Here is a 20,099-nt window from a genome sequence, read left to right as displayed (position 1 = left end):
TTTTTTTTGCAGCAGCAGCAGCAGCAGTATTTTCTGAATGTCTTAGGGTCATAAGCAATATGTATAGGTGATATAGCTACTTAAAATATCTACATCTTATCACTTTCTAATAGTTTAGTTCATTTCAACAAACATTTGAGGACTTTAGCAAAAAGCTTTTATCAAGAAAGATTCAGAGATAAAGTGGTTTTATGGCCCTTTTGGCTTCTTTCAGTGGTGATACTGAAATGTTTAATATTTAAAACAACCTAGAACGTTTAGTGATCTGAAGTATGTTAGTACTTCATTAAGTTCCACTAATTGGGCCATACATCGGTCAGGATTACTAATTATCTAAGAAAAAAAGACTGAATTATATATTTTCATGAAATACAATTCACTGGCTAAAAATAGCTCTTACCAAAGAGAGATCATATTGCCCCCTCCTCAAGGGGCATCACTGGCTTGTTAATCATAGTTGTGTGTTTGTAAGAAAACCGTAGATTGTTACCAATCTCTGTAGCACTTATTTCTCTACATCAATATTTTAAAATATAATTTAAAATGTAAAATAGATGGAGGTAAGAGATAAAGATTTATGGCTTGCGGGGAGAATACTAATGTGTGAAAGAAAGAAAATGGCTAGGAAGATCCATTATTAGTGAAGAAATATTTTATCTTTTCATTTCTGGCCCGGAGAGTCAGGTTGATCTAGGGAGCTGATGAAAGCAATTCAGAGTCATGGTTAGCAGCAAAGCATGGGCCTCTGTGGGTCCCTCTCAGGTGGGCAGCTGCATTCTCATAGCCAGTGGCCAGCATTGAGTGTGTTACTTGGACAAAAGCAAAGTTTAAACTGGCTTAGTGTCTGAACTATTTTATTTTCCTTCCTGGCTTCCAGGGATAATCCAGGTCAGTGATTCCCCACCTTTTCAGAGTTTTAACACCCAACTGGCATCATCATTTAATTCCTTGGAGTATACATATCCATTTAAAAAATGTGCTCTATATTTACACATACATATGTAAATATATCTTTGTAAGGAAAGAATTAAAATCCATTTTGTTTGGAAAATATAAGAACTTGTCTTTAGATTACCTGAGGGACCCCGGGGTCTTATAAACCTAAAGTTGGGAATCACTGATGCATACTCTGCTTAAAACCTGGATGAATTTCAGGTCTCAGGCAGACCAGCAACTTCAAGAAAGAATTTTCTTATTAGGAGGAAGATGTTTCACATTTTCCTTCTCCCTTTCCTCAATTGTAAATCAGAAACATACTCTTGTTACATTCAGTCATGTACAAACTTGAAAGTTCTGGATTCAGTTCAGTTTTCATTTAAATGTCCTTAGAACAGATTCCCTCATCAAAGTGCTCCAGGTGGGGGCACAAGGACAGGGAAACATTCTCTGGCTGCCAGTCTGTCCTTGAATCCACAAAGATGCTGAAAGCACTAAAGATCTGACATCTTTTTGTTCGTCAGCAGCAGTTATTACTTGCACAGGAGATAAGGCAAAACAAAAACCTAAGTCAGTGTACCTACCCTCAAGGAATTAAGGGACTAGTAATGGGGTAGGATATCATCAAAGAAACTACCAAAGAACAGTTTGTTTTATTTTTTTGGAGTTCTCATCTTAGAGATGGGTTCTCATCTAAAACTTCGATTTTGTCAGTTATTTATAACTTTAAATGCATCACTATCCTCTCCTCCAAATTGAGCCCGCAAAAGCCTAAAACAATAGTTTAGGACTTAGAGCACTCACCTGAGATCTGAGTTTTGGGACTCAGAGGTTGTGTGACTCAAAAGAGAGAAGGAAGGGAAGGAGCGGGACTGGGCCCCTGATGTTTTATTACTAACCATAATAGAGCAATAACAACTCTTTACTGAGTGTTTCCTATAAAACTGGGTAGTTTAGTAGGTGATTTACATATTCTCCCAATTATTTATCATACCTATCCTTGGAACATGAAATTAGTTGTTGATATTGATATTAAACAGCTAGCGCCAGACCACATGCGACAAACAGCCGAGGCAGGTTTCAGATACATCTCAGGGGAAGCTGAGCTGCCTTTTGCCAGGGGCAAGGTTCCATGCTGTTTGCTGGGCTCTTGCTCTTTCCTAGGGAAGAGTCAGCCCTGGCATGTTTTTGAAGTGGGAGACATGATCCAACTCCTCTTCCTGGTTGCTTCCCCCAACTTGTAGTTCCACTGTCTCTCTAGATCTCTCTACCCTAATGCTCCAAGAGACCCCACTGCGGCATCACTTGTAGCTCTTGGAATCCTGAAAAGCATTCTTTTCTCCAGAGTTCTTTACTTCCCTTCCCGTTGTTAAAAACCCAGTTTCTCAGTGAAGCAGATCTCAGCATGCTTTTTAAGAGGAAAGCAAATGATGAAACTTCTCTTTGTTAACATACGAAGGGCAAATAGCCTCTAGTCATCTCTCCAGAGGATCACATTTTTTCCCCATTTTTAAAAAAGAGGAACCTTAATGTCACTGATGACTTTCTAATCTTAAGTACTTTTTAAAAATTAAAAACCTGTATGTGGGATGTTACAAAAAGAAAGGCTTGACTGTGCTCCACCAGACATCCAGCAGCACCTGAGTTTCTCAGCTGCCTTGTTCTCACTCTACGCTTGAATTCAAAGTCCCTCTTCAAAGTTCTATCCCCAGAGGAAGTAAGGTACCATGAGGGTGTAAAAAGGGAGAGGTGGTGGTGGTGGTAGGCAGGTTTGGCTATTTGTGGAGTATGATTTATTCATAGTGGGGACTCTCTCTACAGTTGAGGTATGTCAAAGTTAGTGTATGATGATGGTTGACCAAGGAATGCAGGGACCATCAGCTTTATCCGCCTGCGGGGAGAGCACCGGACTGTCGTAGACACTGTATGTGAGGCAGGTGGGGAGCTCATAAGTTTTGTCTCTGAACAACTTTCTCTAATCTCATTTTCCTATTTTTTTTAGGCACCAATTGACAATGGTTCAAAAATCACCAACTACCTTTTAGAGTGGGATGAGGTAAGCTTATTTTCATATTCACCCATCTAAAACACCATTTCAGAAACAAAATTGCTGAACAAATACCATTTTATTCTTTTATAAGACATGCTAAACACAGAAGAAAGGTGTGCTAGTAGAGAAATTTAAATCAATAGTTACTGACTATGGAAAATGAAGTTAGATTGAAGTAGTATTATGAATTGTGTATTAAAATATATGTACCTGGCTTATTTGCAAGCACTGCTGCTGAAAGAAAAAAAAATGGGGTCTTATCTATTTTGGATCTCCAGTGTCTAGCCAGCAAATAATCTGTATTAAAAATTGACTGCTTTGTCATCTTGACTGCTTAGATGCTTTTGATAAGGTAAAACACACTGCTGCTCGGAAAGCATAATTTGCTTTTCCTTTTTGAATGCCATGTGTGTACCTTGGTGTTGCACTGTTGAGTGGCCTCTGTGAGAGCAGAGCAGTGCATAGAAGTCACACTCTACCCACATGCGAGTGCCCTGTGGGTTAGAACGTCCGTATCAGGTGCCCTCCTTGCTGTTCATGTCCCCAGAGGCCCTTGTAAGGTATCTACGGTGGAGTGTCCTTATTCTCAAAGCCACACTGTGTGCCGACTGGTGGACCCAGTGCATTTCTGGCCTAGCTAACTCTACACACAGAATCTCAGACAGGAAACACTTGACCTAGAAGGCTTTCATTTCTGAAAAGCAACTGTTGGCTTGGCGTGATGGCTCACACCTGTAATCCCAGCACTTTGGGAGGCCGAGGTGGGCAGATCACGAGATCAGGAGATCGAGACCATCCTGGCTAACACGGTGGAACTCCATCCCTACTAAAGATTAAAAAAATAAATAAATAAATAAATTAGCCGGGCATGGTGGAGGGCGCCTGTAGTTCCAGCTACTCGGGAGGTTGAGGCAGGAGAATGGCGTGAACTCAGGAGGCAGAGTTTACAGTGAGCCGAGATCATGCTGGAGCGAGACTCCATCTCAAAAAAAAAAAAAAAAAAAAGCAACTATACTTTTCATTCCTGTAGATCTTAATTGTATTTATTCATTTTCCCCCACTTTATTCTTTCTCTGATTGAGAAATTGGCTAAGGATTTTAAGAATAGGAAATGTGGAATATGGGGAGAAATGCAAGTTAGCCTTTGTGACTTAAATTTGGAGGGATTGAAAGATTTAGAACTTAGACTTAGGCAAAAAGTGACTTGGCAAGTGTGGAAAAATATTTTAACCAAACGTAAAATGAAAACTGGATGGAATTCCCATGGTGAAATTTTGATGCGAAAGAGGTCCGTCATCACTTTCTGCAGAAGCATATTTTCCCATCTGGGTTGCATCTGATCAGCTAGAGTTCCAAGTTACCAAGAACAACCATCTATTGTTCTTAGGATCCTTTCGAATAGCTTGTACATGCAGGTTGGTGAAATCTCAGCCTTAACCCATGCATTCTACAGATTAGGTGGATTTCATTTTAAGGTGGTTTAATTAGAAAGTGAAACCACCTCTCCAGCCCTTAGAGGTTTTTATAGTCAGTCAGGAATGTTGGAAAGGAACTCGGATGACCTGTGAGCATATAGTAATGTCTTCCCATCTCTTCCTCTTTGTAAGGACAGGTGACCGTTTAATGAAAATCCCTTTTTATATATGGATTTCTTGCACTCATCTTATGTGTTTTCTCATGTCTCGAGGTTTTATATTGAGATGGAGTTCACCAGTACAGAAAAGGCATGTTTTTTTTTTTCAGATATCTTCTTAGGGCACTGTGTGTGTATGTGCGTGCATGCACACACTCGTGCGTGTCTATGAATCCTGTGTTTTTTACTGCTTCTCTGCCTAGGACCCTGAGTTCCTACGTAAGGAAGGCTAAAAAAGTTGAATACATACCTCAGTGAGAAACCTCCAAAGAAAACTTGGGTGCTGCAGGAATTGGTAATGCTGGCTCAGGTGCTGGTCCCTTCCCTTAGAATTTGAAATGAGAGTGTCCTGGCTGATGATGCTGAGAGGAAGGATGCCACAGCCTCCGCTGAAGTGGGACAGGCCACGTCTGATGATCGTTTATGTTCAGCATGGTCCATTGCAGGCTAGCCGTCAAAAAATGTCAGATGACTGTGTTTTGCCCTCTACCTTTCTCCTACTTGATCTCCTTCCAACTTTTCCTCTCACTTTTCTTAATTCTCTGCCTTCTCTTCCACTTTTTCTCTCCCACCTTCAAATTCCTGCTGGTATCACAGCTCTGTTGTGCTTTGCTGAAGATTCCAGGTTAATTGACTCTCATCCACCATGGATCTTTTGCCAACACAGGAATCTTTTTACATTCTGTGGCTTAAGGTCCACTTTCTAGACATCTCCTGCCCCCTCAATTCTAAGGAACTCCCTGGCCTTTGGGTGTAATGAGCTTCCTGGCAGGAGAGGATAATTGAAAGAACACCAAGATTAGGAAATATGGGTTCTGTTCTGAGTTTTATGCTGGGCAGCTTGACCTCTCTGGTCCTTAGTTTTTTCCATCTGTGAAATGGCGAATAGGTTAGTTCACCAGCTTGTATGCATTTACATTATTTATGCTCTCACAAGACAGATTATTTAGGATTGTCTCTTCTGACAAGAGAATATTTGGAGTCATTTTCACTGTTGTTTGGCCTGTTCATTAATTATTTCAGCATTTATGGAGCATGTTCCCCAGTAGTCTGCATTACACATTGTCCTATGAGGGATCTGTGACATAGTAAAGATAACTGTGATAGCTGAAAAAGCAAGCGTACACCTATCCTCTTGTTGTGCTTTTAAACAGACACAAATAAAGCACACATTGCCATATGCTTCTCAAATTGTTCGGTCTGGTAGCTCCTTTGCTTTGTATGATACCCCTCTCATTTCCCATCCCCTTATAAAGATGAAAAAACGGTGCTATCAGGTTTCCTGGCAGTGAGAATTCAAGCAGTAGTAACAAGTTCATTCCTGCCCATCCTGTCATTTCAGAAGTGAAGTTTCTGACAGAACAGTCTGGCAATCTGTGTTTCTAAATGTAGAGCTGAGTTGAAGATCAGCAGCACTCTTGAGAGTGGCTCACTTGGGTTGGGTTTTGGGTCCCACATTCCTATGCTATACAGTCCTTAGCTTCAAGAAGGAAAAGCAAATATACAAACAGGACAGCAGCATCTGGTCTGCAGGACATGTGAGCACAAGAGGCTCTGGCCATCCCTCTGAATCCTTCTGCTGGTAGTTTCTACAGACAGGTGCATCTCTCTGGTACCAGGACTGTTTCTAGACTCCACCTTAATAGAAGGTAGTGAGGCAGGAGAATGGGAAGTGGATGTTTTGCTGGAATCACCCTTCCCCACCCTTCCCCTCTCTAAGGGCCACAGCTCTCCCCTCCTCTCCTCTTCAAGGATATCTGCTCCAGCCACACACCCAAAAACCTGTCTGCCATCCAGGGGCCTGAAGAAACAAACTAAGATTGCAGAAAGTTTTTGAGGTGCACAGAGACACAAATCACTGCCTGAGAGCGACACCGTGCTGCTCCGGGTCCTGAAGAAGGTTGTGCTCAGGCGTAGCACTCGGTCCTGTCTCTGCTCTGGCACCTGGTCTGAGAATCACGACTTTGAGGTGAGGTGGCCTCATCTCCATACACGCAACCACTAATGTTCAGGTATCCCCTGCAGCCCCATATTTTTATTACCGTATAACAGCATGGATTAGAGTTCCAGAATACTTTAGTCTTTTGTTGTTTGTAATCACCTTTGCCATAAAATGATTAGAGTAAAATTTTGAAAGTGTTGGTAAAACGAGAAGACAGGGCATCAAGCCCAGCTTTCAAGCCTCTTAAAAAAGACTTGCCTAGAAAAAGAGCAGCAGCCTTTATTTCTGCTGAGATTAGGAATGCTGTGCTGAGTTGACCTTCTTGGGAAGATCTACCTTCATCAGCAGCTAACTATATGCTGGGCTCTGAAGTACAAGGGCACGTGGAGCCCTAATGGGGAGCAAAAAACAGAAACGCATTACAGTACAGGGGAAATCTGATACACCTTCTATCCTCTCTTAAATTCACTGTCATTAATTTTACATCACTGTAGCATAGAATTCACTTGGAAATTACTCATGAATAGTTCTATACTAGGGTTAACTGCCTGTTATTTCTCCATTAATAACTAACTAGACAACACCTTAATTTTTAAATCAATACAAGAAGTTACTATGACTATGAAATGGTAATTAGCAACTAAAAATGGAATTTACAGCCAGGCGCGGTGACTCACGCCTGTAATCCTAGCACTTCGGGAGGCCAAGGTGAGTGGATTGCCTGAGCTCAGGAGTTCGAGACCAGCCTCGGCAACACGGTGAAACCCCATCTCTACTAAAATAAAAAAAATTAGCCGGGCATGGTGGTGAGTGCCTGTAGTCCCAGCTACTCAGGAGGTTGAGGCAGGAGACTTGCTAGAACCTGTGAAGCAGAGGATGCAGTGAGCTGAGATTGCACCACTGCACTCCAGCCTGGGCGACAGAGCGAGACTCCTCTGTCTCTGGGGGAAAAAGAAAAAGGAATTTACAGTTGTCGTTGGCTTTTCAGCTGTGGCCTTCAGTTTCGGTTTTCACCTGAAACAGGTCAGTTTTTATTACTTGAGAAGCTGTGGCCATTCCTGGCCAAGTTCCCTTGTGGTGACTCATGAGTTTTAGTGTTTAGAGCCATGGGGTTTAATAACTGACCCCACATTTTTGTAGATTTTTAGCCTCTTTCCTTCTTCAGGAGACACCCCATTATGAGCAGAAACACAGAAGGTCATTGTCAAGTTTTTTTCACTTTAACACTAGATGAGTCACATCACATTGTCATTTCACAGTGTTCCCGTCCCCCGTGTTTACACTTTAATCTACAAGCACTTGTCATTCTGATGGGTAGCAGAAAGCAGATCAGAAGCTCCTAAAAAGGAGCTTGTTTAACAGTACAACAATGGCTAGATGCTAGATTTTTCAAGGTATAGGTTCTTTTCACAATGGAGAGTCAGTGAGATGGGGAAGGTGGACATCATACTTGAGATACTGTACCCACTGGCCATGCCCACGCTAATCCATTTGACTGCCCGTCTTATGGCACCCTTCCAAGCTACATTGACTCTGTATTGCTTCTCTTCTTTTTTTTTGAAATGGAGTTTTACTCTTGTTGCCCAGGCTGTGCAACGGCGCAGTCCCAGCTCACTGCAACGTCTGTCTCCCAGGTGGAGTGATTCTCCTGCATCAACTGCTGAGATTACAGGTGCCTGCCACCACACCCGGCTAATTTTTATATTTTTGGTAGAGATGGGGTTTCACCATGTTGTCCAGGCTGGTCTCGAACTCCTGACCACATGTGATCTACCCAGCTCGGTCTCCCAAATTGCTGGGAGTACAGGTATGAACCACCACACCCAGCCCTGCTTCTCTTCTTGATGACATATCACTATCTGGTGGAGGTGGGAGATTTTCTCTAGAAGGAGCTGTGGGAGAAGGATTGAGGATATAGAGGGCTCTAGGGTAGGGAAGGGCTTTTAGGAAAAGAAAAAACTAGGAACCTCTGGGTTGCGTCATTCATAAATGTCTGCCCAGTCTCTTTTAAGGTTCTTAAACAGATCGTGATCAGGCCTTATTTTTGAAAACTTGAGTAAAGGGGTGAATTTAATGGGCAAATAAGAACTTTTTATTTTAGAAAAAATTAGTTCCTTCAAGAAAGTATTTATGCAAACTTGGCTTGTTTTAAGTTCTGCCTTAAGATATTGTTTTAATTTGAGCCATACAGAATGCTAACTGGTGCTGCTGCAACTATCAGAACAAATACAAGTCTCCTAAGATCTTGCTATGAATATGTGGCATGGATTCATATTGATGATACATATCAATAATATGATGTTTATCTAAAGAAAACTGAATTAATCATCTCAGCTTTGTCTCTCTCTTCATCCATTTTGTGCTGCTGTAACAGAATACCTGAGACTGGTTACTTTATAAAGAACAGAGATTTATTTCTTACAGTTCTGGAGGCTGGGAAGTTCAAGGTCAAGGACTTGTATCTGGCAAGGGCCTTCTTGCTGTGTCCTCCCACAGTAGAAGACAGGAGGGCAAGACAGCACAAGCATGAGAGAGGGAAGGGGACCAAACTTGCCCTTTTATCAGGAACCCACTCCTGTGATAACAAACTCACCCCTGTCATGATGGCATTCGTGAGGATAGACCCCTTGCGACCTAATCACCTTTTCAAGGGGAAAAAAAAAAAAAGACCACCTCTCAATGTGCTGCATTGGGGATTAATTTTCTTTCTTTCTTTCTTTTTTTTTTTTGAGGCGGAGTCTTGCCGTGTCACCCAGGCTGGAGTGCAGTGGCGCAATCTTGGCTCATCGCAAACTCCGCCTCCCAGGTTCATGCCATTCCAGCCTCCCAAGTAGCTGGGACTACAGGTGCCCGCCACCACGCCTGGCTAATTTTTTGTATTTTTAGTAGAGATGGGGTTTCACCGTGTTAACCAGGATGGTCTTGATCTCTTGACCTCATGATCCACCCGCCTCGGCCTCCCAAAGTGCTGGGATTACAGGCGTGAGCCATGGCGCCCAGCCGGGGATTAATTTTCTAACACATGAACATGGGGGACACAGTCAAACCATAACAATTTCTATTTCCTCATGGTACCCCAAGCAAGTAATTTAACACCTTAGCCTCGGCCTTTCCACTTGAAAAACAGGGTCAGTTATCTCATGGGTGTGTTAAAGATTGAATGAGATAAGTTGGGCAATAGCCAAGTCATTGTAACGATTGTTCCATATTGTTGGTGTAAAAAGTTTACCTAAGCTGATGCTAAGATCTGAGGTAGGGAAAGTCAACAATTAGAACTATCCTATATAAGAAATATGACATTCTTCTGTCAGGAACTTAAACAAGAGCCCTGAGGTTTATGTCACTTGTTTGAACTAAATAAAAAGTGATGTTAGTGCTATCATGGATGTTAATTTGCTATTAGCCTAACTTCTGGACATGACATGCAGGGCACAGAATAACCAGAAAAAGCGCTTTGTGGGAATGTGACTACTGGAGTTCCCAAAAACCTTTCTCACTTGTGACCCAGCTAGCCCAAAAGGAAGTTCACATCTGGATATACAGAATAACCAGAAAAAGAGCTTTGTGGGAATGTGGCTACTGGAGTTCCCAAAAAACCTTCCTTACTCATGACTCAGCCCAAAAGGAAGTTCACATCTGGTTTCCCTGGTGACTAATGAGCCAACACAGCTGTAAAACACAGTGGACTAAGAATGAAACAAATGCCACAGAAATCAGGGGAAGCATAATTAAAAGTTGAGAGAGGAGAAAAGGCCAGCAGCAGGTAGAGCCCATGCCCCTGGGGAGCCATTAGCAGGTCAAGTCAGGCCAGGCCAGGCAGGCCCAGCAGTCCTGTCACAGAAACCTCCAGAAGCAGGTGACCAGCCCCAGATTGCAGCTTCTTGGACATCTGTATCATTCAGGAGGAGCCTTGTTTAGGGATTGAGTTGGCCCCGTAGAAGATAACTCAGTAAGAGATTAATTAATCAGACTCCTGCTTAGCTCACGTGTTGAATAGTTCATATGGATGATCGCTCATAATCCTTCTGAGTAAACTTGCACAAACCTTTTCTGGTTAGATAACAACTGTTCTGAGAATGAAGGAAATGGAGCAGCCACAAGCACAGTAATTTACTGGGTCCCGCAGCATGGATGAAGAGAGCTCCCTGAGAATTTGCTTGACTCCAGCTCTCTAAGGTGCCACGCTGCCTTTGGGTGGATGGTGTGTTGGTTGGTTCCGTAACAAAAAGCAGGAAGGTCAGCTTTCACTCCCCTGCCCAGGCCCACATGCACTTTGGTCATTCTTGGCAACTGTGGGGATTGGAAAGTGGTGTTCTAGGTTCATTTTGGCTCTGTCCATCAAAGACCATCTTTCACATGAGTGCCCACTGCCACGTCTTACAGTTGTTTCAGAAAGCCAAGAGAATTGCTGCCCTACTATAGCTGCTATTGAAGGAAACTAAGCCAGGAAGGATTGAATAACTCAGAGGCATCTTTAGGTGCCACTTCATGGTCAAAAGGAGCCCCCTCTTTTAGGGACCTCAGTTTCAGACATCCACACACCTGCAGCAGATTCTCTGCCTTCTCTCTTTTACCCTTTCTCGCATGTGTACATGATGAGGTTGTGTGTTTGGGAAGCAAACGATGTGGAGCTTCTTGCTGAGGCTAAATTATAAATCTCATCTTGTTTTCTGACGCCTAGTTTGTCAACTCACCTTTGTTGTGGCTCCTCATCGCCAGCTGGAAGAAGACTGCCTTGGGCCTTCACTAGGTGAATGGACCAACCCCATCCATCCCTCGGTTCATTTGTAAATTGCACTGACAGCCTGTTCTGAAATTAAGCCCTCGGCTCCCTTCTTCCCCCTTCCCTGTGACAGTCTTAACACATCAATCCTCTCAAAGCATTTGACAACAGATGAACCTCAATATTTGGAGAAATATATAGGAAAATTTTCTTTGTGTGTTTGTTTAAACCAGAAGACTTAGTGATCATCCTTGGCTGTTTCAGGCAGCCAAGCCTCCCCTCTTACAGAAAAACTAGTGTACTGAGGGATAAAATGCCTCCCTGTTTATTTGGTAACATGGAACCACAAATCATCCCACCCACTTTTCTTACCTTTGAAACATCCTCTGTGCCAGAGTGTGCAATAAAATGAAAGAGGCATCCCTGGGGGAAGAGTGGGGTTTGGCACGAGAAACTTCTGAGTCCACCCAAATGTGGAGTGTCCCTCCCTCCCCGTTAGGAGCCTCTTATATATGGTTATGCTGAACACATACGTGCTCTTTTATTTCTGAAGCCAACATTTATCTTTGATGTTGCCTAGGATCAGCCGGTGCTGGAACAACTTCTAAATATAGACACTCTAGCAGACTAAATCTTAGAGCCTGGCCGTAGTTCAGTTGGCCAGTGCAACTTTATTTTTCATGTATTGTTGACATTTCTGACAGGTTGAACCATACTATTAACAGAAAATGGCCAGCCCAGAATCCTTCAGCCCATGTCTGGATTCAGAAGCCATGGGCCACAAGCACGTGACAACTGCTAACCGAATTCATGGAACTTACTTAGCAGATAGTTACCAAACCTGGTAAGAGCAGCTCAGGAAGGCAGCAGGCATGGCTGTGGAAGAATCTGAAAGAGGCTGGGCGCAGTAGTTCACGCCTGCAATCCCAACACTTTGGGAGGCCAAGGCGGGAGTTTGAGACCAGCCTGACCAACATGGTGAAACCCTGTCTCTACTAAAAATACAAAAATTAATCAGGCATAGTGGTGCACACCTGTAATTCCAGCTGCTTGGGAGGCTGAGGCAGGAGAATCACCTGAACCTGGGAGGCGGAGGTTGCAGTGAGCTGAGATTGTGCCTCTGCACTCCTGCCTGGGCGACAGAGTGAGACTCTGACTCAAAAAAAAAAAAAAAAAAATCTGGAAGAGAAGGAGTACAGTGGCAAGATACCACATATCAAGAAAACATCAGGAGGAGTAAGTCACAAGACCAAAGGGAGAAAGTTCACCATGAATTCCATCATCCTTGTGTTGGCCATTCTTAATCTTGTGCCAGGAATGAAGTAGTTATAAAGAGGAACAGGAAGTATCGTTTCCAATCTATTAATTTAAAAGCAGCTGAAAATATCAGCCAACTTCATCTGTTAGTGCCAGTAGTGTTGGAAATACCCACTTCTAGTGTTGTTTGTGCCAGGGTAATTAGAAATGTTAGCCAGAGCAGCCACAGCCCCCACAGTCTCCAGAATTACACTGGCAGGAAAACACTGTAGCCTGAATTAATTGGGATGTGTGTGAGTAACATGTATAGAATCGGCCGTGGCTTGTGCTCCTTAATGGGAAACCAGCCCATTTCAAGGATTCATCTTCCTGAGTACTGAGAAAAACTTTATGAGGATACTAAGTTAGTAAAGAAGAAAAATTAACTTGAGAAAGTTCTTTTGTTGTTGTTTTCAGTCTTTCAACTACACACTTTTACAAATCAACACAACAAATATATTTTTAAACATACTTTACAAATTAGTTGCATTTTATGAACTTAAATACTTTTTATATACTTAGCTGCCAGTTTTCAAGTAGGTAGACCATCTGTAAATTTGTTTCTTCACTGGAACTCTTATATGTTTGTAAACAGATACCCAGAGAGAGAGGTGGAAAGCTGGTTACATGAGGAAGTACTTTGAAATGTTATTTTATTTGTTGAGTCCTGTGGATTTAGGCTATGTCATACCTAAACTGTCCCCAAAAGACCATTGCGTGTCTGAATTTAAAAATCTCAGCTAGGCACGTTGGCTCACACCTGTAATCCCAGCACTTTGGGAGGCTGAGGTGGGTGGATCATGTGGTCAGGAGATCGAGACCATCCTGGCTAACACAGTGAAACCCCATCTCTACTGAAAATACAAAAAGTTAGCCGGGCGTGGTGGTGGGCACCTGTAGTCCCAGCTACTCGGGAGACTGAGGCAGGAGAATGGCATGAACCCGGGAGGCGGAGCTTGCAGTGAGCAGAGATCGCACCACTGCACTCCAGCCTGGGCGACAGAGCGAGACTCCATCTCAAGAAAAGAAAAATCTCCCAAGAGTTCTCTACATTTGGGATAGCATTATTAAAAGTCTTATTTCAATCTAAAATGTGATTCTGTAAGATGAAGTAACTGCATAGCCGTTGATTGGCAATTTTGGTTGATCTTTATCATCTAGGAGTCTGATTCTATTTTTAGCTTATACAAAAATAACTTTTAAAATTATTCAGAGAGGTCCTTACTTTGGTGGATGGCTTTGAAAGTAAAAGCATGTACTAAGTGCATGTAGAAAATAGGACCCATCATGTGTTACACATTTATTTTGGTTTTTTTTTGTTTTTGTTTCTGTTTTGTTTTGTTTTGAGGCAGGGTCTTGCTCTGTTGCCCAGACTGGAATGCAGTGGCACAGTCTCTGCCTCCTGGGTGCAAGCAATTCTCTTGTCTCAGCCTCCCTAGTAGCTGGGATTACAGGCATGTGCCACCACACCCAGCTAATTTTTATATTTTTATTTTATTTATTTATATTATTTATTTATAGAGACGGGATTTCACTCTGTTGGCCAGGCTGGTCTCAAACTCCTGACCTCAGGTGATCTGCCCACCTCGGCCTCCCAAAGTGCCAGGATTACAGGCGTGAGCCACCGTGCCCAGCCAGACATTTATTTTTGTATGCTAGCATGCACATTACATTCCCCCACCTCCTGGCTGTTTACAGTGTAGGAGGAATTTATAAAAGTTTGCAGAAATTCAGAGGGGTAAAACTTCGTGCTATAAACATATATAGACATCAAAATAGATGAGTGTAATATTGCATAACAAATTACCCCAAAAGTTAGAGGCTTCAAACAATCACTTTCTTATGCTTGTGGATTCTGGGTTAGGGATTTGGACAGGGCACTGGGGAGTGGCATCTCATGCTCTGTCATATCTGGAGTTTCAACAGCGGGTGCTCATTGGCTGGGGACTGGAATCTTCTGGCAGTATCTTCACTCACAAGTCTAGCATCAGTGCTCACTTTGGACTGGACCTATCTGGGGCTCTTCACATGGCCTGGGGCTCCCACACAGTGTGGCAGCATCCGGGTAGTCAGAATCCAAAATCGGGTGTCCCAGCAAAAGTCAGAAGCTGTTAACACCTTTCCAGACCCAGCCTTGGCTTCATTTCCACTCCAGCCTTTTGGCTACAAGAGAGTCACAAGACCACTGACATTCACGGGAAAGGGATGTAGACTTTGTTTCTTAATGGATAGGGAATCGGAGAATTTTTAGACAGGTTTAAAGTAACCACTTGTGATATAAGGCTTCTTGTCTCCTTTTGGTCCTGAGAAACCATTAACAAATATTTTTTTTCTTTATCTTTGCATAGCACATACAGTGTTTTAGGTACCATACACTAAGACTGTTAGATATAAGGTCATATACTTTTAAAGTACAACATAACTCTTTTTTCCTATCCCTGATTCTTTTCTGAGTATTCTGGAGATGGGTAGAGGAGGGAAAAATGTGTACCCAGAAATGCAGTGACAGGATGGGCCTCATACCTCATAACCAGTGCTACTCAGCCAGCCAGTGAGACACGCCTCAGTGGCTCTCAAATACCAATCTTCTCAGTTAGCAAATGGAAGAGATCATTCTGTCTGCTGCCTTAGTGATAAGGGCAGGGAACCCAAACAGACTGTTTATCTCCAGTTTAATGTCTCTGCCTCAGTTGTACTTGAAAAGCAGGATCGTGTGTTCTGTTCCCTCAGGTGACTCACGATAGTGCGTGTTTTAGTTTTGCTATCACGCACGATAGTGCGTGATAGCAAAGTGTTTTAGTTGTTTTTTTTTTCGGGGAATATAAATGTATTTAAAATCTTTAACAGTTTTCATTTTTTAACTACAAATTTGAAAGAAATGGAAAAATATTAAAGTAGGTGGTAAGGAGGTAAAAGAAAAAATAAAGATGTTCCTTAAAATATTTAAACTACTTTCTATTTATAATTTATCCCCAAATTTCATTTTAGAGAATGGCAGGGCTGGACATGGTAACTCACACCTATGATCCCAGCACTTTGGGGAAGCCTAGGTTGGGTGGAAGGATAGCTTGAGGCCAGGGGTTCGAGATCAGCCTGGGCAACATAGACCCCATCTGTACCAAAAAGAAAAAAATGGAAAATTTATCTAGGTATGGTGGTGTATGCCTATAATCCTAGCTACTCAGGAGGCTGAGACAGGAGAATCCCTTGAACCCAGCAGTTTGAGGCTACAGTGAGCTGTGGTCTGTTTGCACCACTGCACTCTAGCCTGAACAACAGAGTAAGATACCTTGTCTCTCAAAAAAAAAAAAAAAAAAAGTAGAATATTTGGAAACAATATTTCTCCCTTGTGGGGGAAAAAGAAAAAGTCTTTGTCTCTGAGATTATGATCGTATCTTGGAAATGTTTTCAGGGGTTGATCATTCTCTGCTGTGTAGCCACATAGTGCTTTTTATATACTCTCCAAGCTCCCTTCTCTTGCCCCTGTTTTTCTGTGATTGGGGCCTTTCATAGTCTGGCAAAAAGTTGGAGGTTATTGCCATTCTTCAGAATTTAGCAGGACCCTGTAGGAACAAGAACAACATCTAGACTCCTATTATTATTAGGACTTGAAACCAAAAATGCGTGACCCTTCTAAAAAGTGAGTGAGGATGAGGATGAATCAAAGCGGAGGCAGATGCTGATAGAGTATGTAGTATTCTAAACGTTATTAGGCTGGGTCCTCCCCCAAAAGGTGATGACTTCCTGTAGTATGTCAATCTCAGAATGAAAGAGGCACTTGCCCAGGTTCAGATAAATAAGGTGTCCAGTTTAGGGCAGGTGAACTCTGTGGTAAGAGTGTGGTATCAGGGGACAGGGCTGCACAAGGCACACTGGACGGAACAGAGTAAGACGATCCAGTGGTGTCTAGAATGTGAATAATATACAATGTATTTTTGTTCGATTATTAGAAAGGAGAAAGAGGCAAAGCTGCAATCCCAGGCTTGGGAAAGGCTGATCTGATGCATGCTGTGAATATGAGTCGACTTACTGGCGAGCCAAGTCCTTTCCTGGAGAGCATTTTTGACCAGAAGTGGTAGACAAACACCCTGGTCCCTGGTTGGAACACATTACCCCAGGTTGATGAATTGGTGCTCTTAGGCTAGGTCTGGGTGTGGAATGAAGATAGATAAGCAACAACTGTGAATTAGGTTGAGTGCGAAGAGGAACACTCAGCTTGGGAAAGGAAACAACCCACGTTTGCAATGCGTCCTCCTGCGCCAGATTGAGCACCTCGAGGTTTATCTGCACACAGTTGGTTTGTACTCCAAGATTTCTTCACATTCTAGTAAAGATTAACCTTGCCCTTGAATGAACTTGGGCTGAGCTGCAGAAACAAGCATGTGGGCATGCCCAGGATTGCAAAATGGAAACAAGCCAGTGAACCCTGAAAATCTGCCCTTTTTTGGCTCACAGACACTGACAGTAGAAAGTTAGGCTGAACTGGCTGGGGTTATATTGGTTCATGTCCAGTGAGGTCAGTAGCCCAGTGGCTAGGTCTGTTCCAGAATGACCAATGGTGTTCGCTCTGACCAGTTTCTCTAATTCAGGCGAAGTATCTTTTCTATCCCCCACCAAGAACAAGAACCCCAGTCTCACCTTGGTGGTTCTGATTCTGACTGCTTACGTGCTGCGAACCTGACCCACCATCACGCAGAGAAGTGGAGTGCAGCTAGGAGTCTCTTCCCTCAGCCCTCTCCTGCAGACCAGCTGACTTGCAGGCCCTGGCAGCCCCACTGAAAGCTCTTACTCTCCTCTGTGTGACATACCACAAGTGGCCTAGCAGCCGTAGCTGACCAGGATTAGGCCTAGGTCATGGCTGTCCCTGCTGCCTGTGTTTGACCAGCTCATTGATGACAACAGATCTGAAAAGTGTCAGGATGTTACCCATTTCTATTACAGCCATGTTTTAGTAGGGAACTTTGAACAAGGCTGAATTTAAGGTATTAAAAACTAAGTTTCCAAAGTCAAGTCAGTGTATCTCAGTAATCCTGTGTAGTCTAAATTAGATTTTTTAAAGGAGGGAAGGTGCCATAGGTTATAATCTCTCAAAATCTCTGGGAGCTAAACAGCCTATAAAATATGAAAGTTGTCATTTACCATCTCTAAAACTCCACTGGCAGTAATGGTTTGGATGTATTTAACTTCTGATAAACAATGATAAACATTCACTTTGTCACTCCTGTCAGTTCGTGTGAATCTTTCAGTCCTCTAAAGCATTAGCTCTTTTCTTTTTTAACTCCATTTCTGTCAACAAGAACAGGAAAATATTTTGTTTATAAATGCTATTTGCAACCTGGGACCCGTCTTGTTTTATGAACAGATTCTCCAAATCTTCTATCCCTTTGAACACGGACTTACTCTACTCTCATGCTTAAGCTCCAGAGCCATCCGAGAGCCTGATGCAGTAGACAGACCAGCATGCTGGCATCGGATCACTGGAGCCAGTGGCCTTCTCCAGTTCACTTGTTAACTTCTCAGCTGCAGATCACTTTTGTACTGCAGTGACTTGTGAACATTAATTTTTTTCTTTCCAGATAATGCATTTTACTTTATTTTATTTTATTTTATTTTGAGACAGAATCTTGCTGTTGCCCAGACTGGAGTGCAGTGGCGTGATCTCGACTCATTGCAACCTCTGCCTCCTGGGTTCAAGTGATTCTCCTGCCTCAGCCTCCCAAGTAGCTGGAATTACAGGTGTCTACCACCACGCCTGGCTAATGTCTTTAGTAGAGACGGGGTTTTTAGTAGAGATGGGGTTTCATCATGTTGGCCAGGCTGGTTTCAAACTCCTGACCTCAAGTGATCCACCCGCCTCGGCCTCCCAAAGTGCTGGGATTACAGGCGTGAGCCACCGCACCTGGCTGAGATATGCCTCTTACATTAAACTTCATGTTATACATGAATATGTTCTTTTATTCAAAACTTCTCTCATGTCTGAAATATTTTAACCTGCTTTCCCTTGTTTTTGTTTTATTCTCAATGACTTCTAAAAATTCATCAATAAGCCTTAATTCTTTAACTGTCAAATATTTCTATTCTTACCTCTACAGACTCTACAGACGATGCTTTCAAAACTTAATTCCAAGGTTTTAACAACTCTGGATCTTTCTAGGTGTCCCTTAGTTTATGCACATAGTAGTACATCCTGGAAGTTGTTATGATAGAAAATTTGGCATGCTTTGTCTATATGGGTTGGAGTTTATTTAGCGGTTGTTCCTGATTCTAACAATTGTTCCTGACTCCAAGATTTCTTTTTTGTTTGTCTGTTTTTGAGATGGAGTCTTGCCATGTCGCCCAGGCTATAGTGCACTGGCGCCATCTCAGCTGTCTGCAACCTCTGCCTCCTGGGTTCCAACGATTCTCCTGCCTCAGCCTCCCAAGTAGCTGGGATTACGGGCGCACATCACCATGCCTGGCTAATTTTTGTGTTTTTAGTAGAGATGGGGTTTCACCATGTTGGCCAGGCTGGTCTCAGACTCCTGACCTCGTGATATGCCCACCTCAGCCTCCCAAAGTGCTGGGATTACAGGCGTGAGCCACTGCACCTGGCCAGATTTCTTCAGCTTATTACTCCTACTTCACATTTACTTATGTTACTCCCTCACATTTTTACTTCTTTCACAAGTAGAATTTTTAAAAATGTTAGCAATATAGGAAAATGTCTTGAAGGTCACACAGTGCCCCTTCTCCTAATTCTTTAGTGAGCCTGAGTGCTCTGGCTCTCTTAAAATTCATTTCTCCCCTTTGAACCCCCCCCCAACTTTTTTCTCATTTGAGCCACAGTCTGGTTTCTACTGTATTAAAGCAAATTAACCTAGTAAGAAACAGACTGACTTTTTTTTACTGGCTACAGTTCTAAGCACAAGTAAAGGGGAAAGGAGACCAAATAAAGAAATAGGAAAAATGAGGCATTGAAGGGGAGCCAACACAGGGTTTGGAAGAGACGAGAGCTTCCGCCATGACAGGATGTGCCTTTCTTGCACTGTTTACTCTGAGTTCAGAAATAGAGGAGGAAAGAAGGTAGATCATGCCACAGCCTGAAATGGATACGACACATACCAGGGCTCCCATAGAGTGTAATCGGATGCTGAGTGTAATTATGCAAGTGTGTGCATATGAATAAATAATCTTCCTCAACCTCAACACTCAAGGTTGAAGTAAGCATAAGGGCGTGACATGCCAGCCACATAGGGAGTTCACTCAAGAAGCACGTGAGAAATGTCAGGTTTTACTCACTGCACTCCCCCAACTTGGCCGCCAAGTTGCATCTGAATGCACCTTGAACCCTTGATAAAATGAACTTTCAATCTTAAAGACTGTTAGATCTTCCACTCTTTTCCATGGGGAAAGGTGCTACCTGGCTCGAGGAGGTGGGTGGGACAGGGGTTCATTTGAGGAGGATGAATGTGGTGTGTTTGTTTTTATTGTGTTCACCGTAGTGACTTTCAAGCTAGTGGTGTGTTCATTTTATTTTTAA

At 42.8% G+C, this 20,099-nt stretch overlaps 1 protein-coding gene across 4 annotated transcripts in view; it reads left to right on the top strand.

The window, feature by feature from the left end:
- FNDC3B (fibronectin type III domain containing 3B) overlaps window positions 1–20,099 on the top strand; it is a 360,789-nt gene that overhangs the window by 267,917 nt on the left and 72,773 nt on the right. For all 4 annotated transcript variants that reach the window (XM_007972094.3, XM_007972095.3, XM_073023462.1 and 1 more), the window contains exon 11: window positions 2,939–2,992. In XM_007972094.3, coding sequence (XP_007970285.2) covers window positions 2,939–2,992 — 54 coding nt within the window. The remainder of the gene's footprint in view (window positions 1–2,938; window positions 2,993–20,099) is intronic.

The sequence above is a fragment of the Chlorocebus sabaeus genome, chromosome 15 (assembly GCF_047675955.1).
Source record: "Chlorocebus sabaeus isolate Y175 chromosome 15, mChlSab1.0.hap1, whole genome shotgun sequence".
NCBI classification, from domain to species: domain Eukaryota; kingdom Metazoa; phylum Chordata; class Mammalia; order Primates; family Cercopithecidae; genus Chlorocebus; species Chlorocebus sabaeus.
The sequence above is the reverse complement of the archived record's forward strand: the minus strand, read 5'-3'. Positions and strand labels throughout refer to the sequence as shown.